The sequence below is a fragment of the Cariama cristata genome, unplaced genomic scaffold (genome assembly GCF_000690535.1).
Source record: "Cariama cristata isolate BGI_N322 unplaced genomic scaffold, ASM69053v1 scaffold15965, whole genome shotgun sequence".
In the NCBI taxonomy this organism is placed as follows: Eukaryota; Metazoa; Chordata; class Aves; order Cariamiformes; family Cariamidae; genus Cariama; species Cariama cristata.
In genome coordinates this window covers 1-7244 of record NW_009618273.1, presented here as the reverse complement: position 1 = coordinate 7244, position 7244 = coordinate 1, and the positions used below count along the sequence as shown (strand labels likewise).

Sequence of the window (7244 nt, the reverse complement as noted above, 5' to 3'; positions counted from 1 at the left end):
CGCTTTGCAGTTGAAAACAGCAGCAAGCCAGTGAAGCTGATGGTGGTCGGAGTAGGTGAAATGGTGTAATCAAACGGCATGAGAAGGTTTTGGTCCTGTGTGGTTTGGTCAGTGAATGAAGTACTGCACCATTGACCCACCTTATTACTGAAATGTAGTTGGTTGCTCCTTGTAGCGCGTTCAACAGCTAGGTAAACCTTTAATAGAATGCTCAACGATTTTTCTCATTTCTTTTTCATCACAGATTTGTATGATTGCTCATGTAACTGCCAGAAAAATGCCAACCCTTCACCGACATGAAGAAGAGAAATTCTTCATAAATGCTGAAGGCAGGAGAGAATCTGTACCAAGTATACATGATCCCCCTACAAGGGAACTGTCTGTTGTTGTGCCTTCATACAATGAGGAAGACCGGTGTAAGATTTTTCTTGTTTTGAGAAAAAGAAGAAAATCTATCTGTTGTTGCTCTAATAATGCAGAGGTCAGTTTATGTTAGCAGTAGATTCTGGCAGGCCAGATTACGTATGTGACTTTGGACATAGTTTCCAGAAAACAGTCCAAGTACATTGAATTTCAAAATTAAGATGCTGTGTAGCTTGATTTCTGCTGCTAAAAATAGCATGGGGCACTCGTAAGAATCCTCTTTGTTTTAATGAAGTCCAGCAGAATGGCTGCTCATTGCCCCTGTAAATGCTTTAAGGCAAGAAGTAGAAAAAGACTTTTAAAATTGATTTGAGAGCTTCCCACTCTGTAAGCAACAGCAGCAGCTTCAGACAAGCAGAAAAAAGGATAATCTCATGGGTTTCTGTTTGACTTGGCCATATGTATGAGTACTCAGTACTAAAAAAGTGAAGGCTTTCACGTGCAGTAGAAATAATCAAGCTCTAAAGCTGTACTTGGGGTTGACATGGTAGCACAAATTGTTATTCCTTTCCTTGGTGAGTGAAAATACTGAGCTGTTTGGGATTCCATTAAGAGAGATATTGACAAATAGAGTGTATCTGGACACAAGGTAAGCCTGGCCTTTTCTCAAGTCCAGTGCATTCCTCGGACCTGGTTCTTAGACACTTGTTTTCAGTAAGCAAGGTCTGAATATGCTTCATGTGATTTTCATTTAGTTGTCTCTCTCTTTGGAGGTAGCATAATCACCTGAGATGTGCTTAGGAATGAACACATGCTGCAAAGACAGCCATGAAGTTCAATGTCTTTCTAACCTGCAGATAAATCAGCTGTAAAAGTAGTGCCTGTTCGTTGGCTGAAGCATCGTGGCCAGCAGCCTTAGTAAGAGGAGGCATGTTACTGACTAGTGTTGGAGATTTCTCTTGTTGCCTTCTCTGTCAGCTTGCTTAAACAGATAAAGTCAGTGCTGGTTTGCAGGGTCAAATGAATGATTATTTTTTTTTCCCTTTAATATTGTGTAGAGAATTACATATTTCAAAATGGAAAGTTAGTTCTTATCTTCAGAATAAATGTTTTTATCCTGTCTTGCATGTGTGATTTTCTTCAGTGCTCTTTTTGCGTTCAGAAAGGACAGGACTTAAGAGTTGCAGGTGCTAAGCTTGTTTACTGAAGGTAGTGTTGTGTGAAAGAGGCAATTTGCTGAGCTTTGCAGTTGTTTTCAGCTTGCTTGTGCAGGTGCTTTTTGGTGCTTTGCCTGTTACAATCTACTAACCTGACCTCCTCCTTTTCTCTAGTGCCTCTTATGATGGATGAAGCTTTGGATTATCTAGAAAAAAGACAGGTATTTTCATTTTGTGTCCAAAAGTCATTCTTTTTCTATGTATTATGTATAATAAGTCAGTGATCTATTCACTTTGTTATTTTGGTGTATGTTAAAACAGTATTACTTAGCCACTTAGAAGTAATGCTTCTGTCTCATGTCAGTTATTTTTAGATTGAGTGCCGGAAAGTATTTTTTAAATTAAGTAAAAAATTAATACTATATGATTAAAAGAAAAACCTTTGTATGCATGATAGGTCTCCAAGATAGACATTAAGGATTAACCATACATTTAATTTTCTAAACTAAATCCTAGTTTGTTCCAATGAGTTTCTTAAGCACCTCTTCTTCATTAGGATTTGTTCTCTGTGTAAAAAGCCCATTGTGAAGGTTTGTGGATCTTGTTTTGTTTGGGTTTTCTTAACAGTGGTGTTCTGAGCTTTCGTCTTTTACAACTAAATTAATTTTTCAGTTCTAGATGGTAGCTGAGGAAAACTGTGACAAGTCAATGTAATGGAACACACATCAAATATTGCAAAAATTTTTAATTATGCCATCTTAACAAATACTACGTCATATTGGTGTCTATTGGCAGCCATGAATGAGTTTAAAACTGCTAGGGAGAAAAGAATGCTGATGTTTGAAAGACCTACTACCTACTTAAGAAATTGAATGAAATGCATTATTTCTATTTTTATTTTCAAGAAACGAGATCCTTCTTTCACTTACGAAGTAATAGTGGTTGATGATGGTAGTAAAGATCAAACGACGAAGGTAAGAAAAGTGTCTCACCAAGTAATCAGAGGTATGGATTTTTGTACTGCATTTGTGGAATACAACAATATTTTGCATTTATATTTTGGTACTTGAAGTAGTTGACAATTAAAATTCTTGTTTCTGAATACTTTCTGTCATTGTCTTATATGCATTGTGGATATCATGTACACACATGCATACACATATAATTGTTTTGCAAATACTAGTAATCTTGATTGATGGCTGTGACAGCCATTTTTCGTGCAGTTGAGATACTAAAAATTCTAATCTTAACTTCAAGAAATTTCTTATGAAATATTTTACATGTCCATAGTGATGTGAACACGAACTTGAGGAAACTAAAAAGACTTTTAAAATAGCTGATTTATATTGGGATTGACATGTTGTACAGCTTTTTCCCATGGCCTTCATGGCATTGTTCATTTAAAAATGCCCATGCCAGTAGTAATATTTTCAAAATAGTTCTACATTCTTCTGCTTCAGCTTTGATGTATCTCACTGGAAAGGAAGGCTGGTCAACTTGAGGGCTTTTTTTACTGCTGCTTGTAAGATGTTTGAGTTGGCTACTAAAATAAATGTTGCTTTTTCACTTCCTTCCCTTAAACTTGTCCATTAAGGATTGCTCGTATTTATTTTTTGACTGCTTTGCACTCCTTTAGCATAATTTCTAAGTAAGCACACTATGGCCACGGGCCTCTGGACTTACAAGGACTTGAGACAACCTTTAGAAAAAATTCATGCTTTCTCTTCCCCGCAACATGGAACAAAATATGCACATACCTGCAGTGTGAATGGGATTTTAGATCACTATGAAGTTTTATTTAAAATCACAGGTAGCAGCAAGACAAGTCAGAAGTAGGTAGCAGTAGTAGAAATTTATTTTTTTTTATTAACTATTGGTGTTGGTATAAAAGTTCTGTAATAGTATGATATAAATTATATTAGTATTAAGATTTTTGAACTTGGGTGAATGGCGTTTAGAATTGCTTGGGGGAGTATCCTGTTCTTGTTGAACATGACTGGTTTCTTCAGTCTTCTTGTGTTGACTGTGAACTGGTTTTTATTTTCCCAAACAGACTCCAGCAAACACTGGCAATGTATTTCTGCAGACTGAAGTGGTTGTAGCTCTGTGCTATTAAATTTTTTTTAAAAAAAGGGTGAGCAAATGTAAACTTCTACTTTGATTCCTGTTTTTGTTTTATGCTGGTTTTTTGTGTGTCTATCAGGTTGCAATGAAGTACAGCAAGAAATATGGAAGCGACAAAGTGCGAGTGCTTTCTTTGGTAAAAAATCGAGGGAAAGGAGGAGCAGTCAGGATGGTAATTGATACTTTCATCTCCTTCTCTGTCTGAACTACCTGTGCCCAAAAATGTAGAAGATAGAGCTGTGCTGATTGACATTTTGAATTCAATACATTAACAAACTGATTATCAGAAAACTGAGTTCTATGAACTTATTTTACATCTTGGAAACAGTATTTTCTTGCCAGGAAGATCAATAACAAAGAAATTTTTTATATGAGAATTCAAAAGGAAAAAAGAAAAGTTAGACTTGAATTTCATGTTGCTGTTAGTTCCACTTAGAAATAGGCTTGTGTTTAAAAAAAAAAAAAACCACCAAAAAAAACCCCAACCCTTTACAGATTAAAGTAAAGCTTTTGCAGAGAAAATACAGCTAAATTTGCAAACGTTACTTGCCAGGACATAGTTGTGGTTTTAAAAATGAACAAACACTCTCATCCAGTAAAGTTTGTGTTTACTGAAGCCCACTGCTATCACCTGCACTTGCTAGTAGAACCAGCACAATTTAGGCTTTCACATATTAATTTTCACATAGATATTATCATAAAATCATCATGTTCTAAAAATAAAATAGCTGTTGCATGTTTAGAAGGAACATTTTTTCCTAAGATGAATAACACCTTACTTTTATGAAAAAAGGTGCTGTCATTTATGGATTATCAGTGACTGTCTTTATCTGTATTTTAAGCTCTATCTTTAATATTTATTTCATTTTTTAATGAAACATAGGTAACTATAGCAAATGGAAAGAACATTAAATTAGAATGTATGGAGCTTTTGTAAGGGATATAATTTTGAAGTTACTCCAAGAGAAGGAGAACAATTCTCTGTGTGATATATTTTTGCACTGCAGAGTGTAGAGTGGATGTATATACTTGTACTTCCTTGACAGGTTTTTCGAAAGTCACACGTACTTGGTTACGACAGTACTTTCGGCAAACCCACTGCTAATTGTTTTCCTGTCTGGACCCCTTTAAAAATTGTCAGATATGTCTGACCAAGAATATGGCAAAACAAGCTGTGAGACCTGTGCGTCACAAGTGTTTTGCAGTGATACTGTGACTTAAGACTTACTTGTCAAAACTAATTTAAGATTATCTCTTGGATTCTCTTGAAACAGTGTTAGGAAAAACTGCATCCTCCTTTCCATAGCTCAAATGACAAAGAAAAGCTATCCAGTGCAGTGGCAGCTGCTAATCGCTGCTTCTTTGTGCTCCCCTGTATAGCTGACTGTAGCAACTTGTCTCGGGATTTTGTTTTGTAAAGCTTTTAGTTCAAGCTTCTGTGGAAGAGGGATTGTTAACCTTTCGTGTTCATGCATTGTCTGTCACTATGGGACACTACTCAGTGTGTGAAGTCTCTAGATGTTATTACAATATAAATTGATAAATTGTTATTAGTAGCAGAGTATTAAGACTTACCTGTTGCATCAAATCTTTGAGATACCACTGTTCTTGTTACTACATTAGGTTTTGGAGTGTCTTGCAGCTAACTTAAGACAAATACTGATTACAAAGATGTTGATTTTTATTGACTATTTTGATTGCAGGGTGTCTTTAGTTCTCGGGGAAAAAAAATTCTTATGGCTGATGCAGATGGAGCTACAAAATTTGAAGATATTGAAAAAGTAGAAGAAGGTTTAAAAAATCTTCAGCCATGGCCTGTGAGTATAAATTCTCATAGTTTAGCTTAATACACATGCATACAGATTGATTTTTATAATTATTTTCAACTTGAGCTTTTTGAGATCTGGTTGAAGATTGCCAAAGGTCACCAAGGCTAGCAGTTTCAGTTTTGATTATGGATCCATTTGGTTATGGATCAGTTTACATGACACCAGGCCTGCTGGCAACAGATGGGGTACACCTGTCTCAAAGGGGGAAAAGGATCTTTGCACAGGAGTTGGCAGGGCACATTGAAATAGCTTTAAACTAAATTTGAAGGGAGAAAGGGATATAACCAGGCTCATTAGAGATAAGCCTGGGGTCAGCACACCAATGTTTGAGGAAGATGCGCTAGCAGGATCCTTCAGTCTGCCATCTCAATGGAGGTAGGGAATGGAGAGCCACGTGGCAGCAAAGACACAACAGTTATTGGTGGGTTAGAAACAACGGAAGCGCCTGAGAATGGTCACGTAGGAATTAAGACTTCTTCCCTCATAAGGCTCATTAGAGATAAGCCTGGGGTCAGCACACCAATGTTTGAGGAAGATGCGCTAGCAGGATCCTTCAGTCTGCCATCTCAATGGAGGTAGGGAATGGAGAGCCACGTGGCAGCAAAGACACAACAGTTATTGGTGGGTTAGAAACAACGGAAGCGCCTGAGAATGGTCACGTAGGAATTAAGACTTCTTCCCTCATAAAGTTGGAGGGGAATGGAGAGCCATGTGGCAGCAAAGACACAACGGTTATTGGCGGGTTAGAAGCAACGGAAGCGCCTGAGAATGGTCACGCAGGAATTAAGGCTTCTTCCCTCATGAAGTTGGAGGGATCAATAGCCCAACTGAAGTGCATCTATGCTAATGCACACAGCATGGGCAACACACAGGAGGAACTGAAAGCCATTGTGCATGAGGAAAACTATGACATAGTTGCCATCACGGAAACATGGTGGGATGACTCGCACAACTGGAGTGCTGCGATGGATGGCTATAACTCTTCAGAAGGGATAGGCAAGGAAGGAGAGGCAGGGGGGTAGCCGAGTAAGGTAGGATGGTCTAGAGCTTAATGATGGTGACGATAGGGTTGGGTGTTTATGGTTAAGAATCAAGGGGAAGGCCAACAAGGCAGATATCATGGTGGGAGTCTGTTATAGACAACCAAACCAGGATGAAGAGGCAGAAAAAATATTCTATCAGCAGTTGGGAGAATTCTTACGATTGCTAGGCCTTATTCTCATGGGCAACTTCAACATACAAATATCGGCTGGAAATACAATACAGCAGAGAGGAAACAGTCCAGGAGGTTCCTGGACTGTGGGGAAGAGAACTTCCTGACACAGCTGGTGAGGGAGCCAACGAGGGAAGGTGCCCACTGGAGCTGCTGTTTGTGAACAGAGAAGAACCTGTGGGTGATGTGATGGTTGGAGGCTGCCTTGGGCATAGCGATCATGAAATGACATAGTTCTCGATCCTTGGAGAAATAAGGATGAGGGTCAGCAGAACTGTTACCTTCGACTTGTGGAGGGCAGACTTTGGCCTGTTCAGGAGCCTGGCTGACAGAGTCCCTTGGGAGACAGTCCTGAAGGGTTTCAGGAAGGCTGGACATTCCTCAAGAGGAAATCTTAAAGGTGCAGGAGCAGGCTGTCCTCATGTGCTAAAAGATGAGCTGGTGGGGAAGAAGACCAGCCTGGGTGAACAGAGAGCTTTGGCTGGCATTCAGGAAAAAACAGAATTTACGACCTTCGGAAGAAAGGCCAGGCACCTCAGGAAGACTACAAGGATATCA

General features: G+C 38.7%; 1 protein-coding gene across 1 annotated transcript; it reads left to right on the top strand.

The window, feature by feature from the left end:
* Window positions 1-244: 244 nt before the first annotated feature.
* On the top strand, window positions 245-5491 carry LOC104155903 (dolichyl-phosphate beta-glucosyltransferase-like; the record flags this gene model as incomplete). Its single annotated transcript, XM_009700800.1, has 5 exons — window positions 245-416; window positions 1695-1741; window positions 2426-2494; window positions 3724-3816; window positions 5348-5491. Coding segments are annotated over 5 exons (525 nt in total), but the record flags the coding sequence as incomplete, so codon positions are not given.
* Window positions 5492-7244: the final 1753 nt, after the last annotated feature.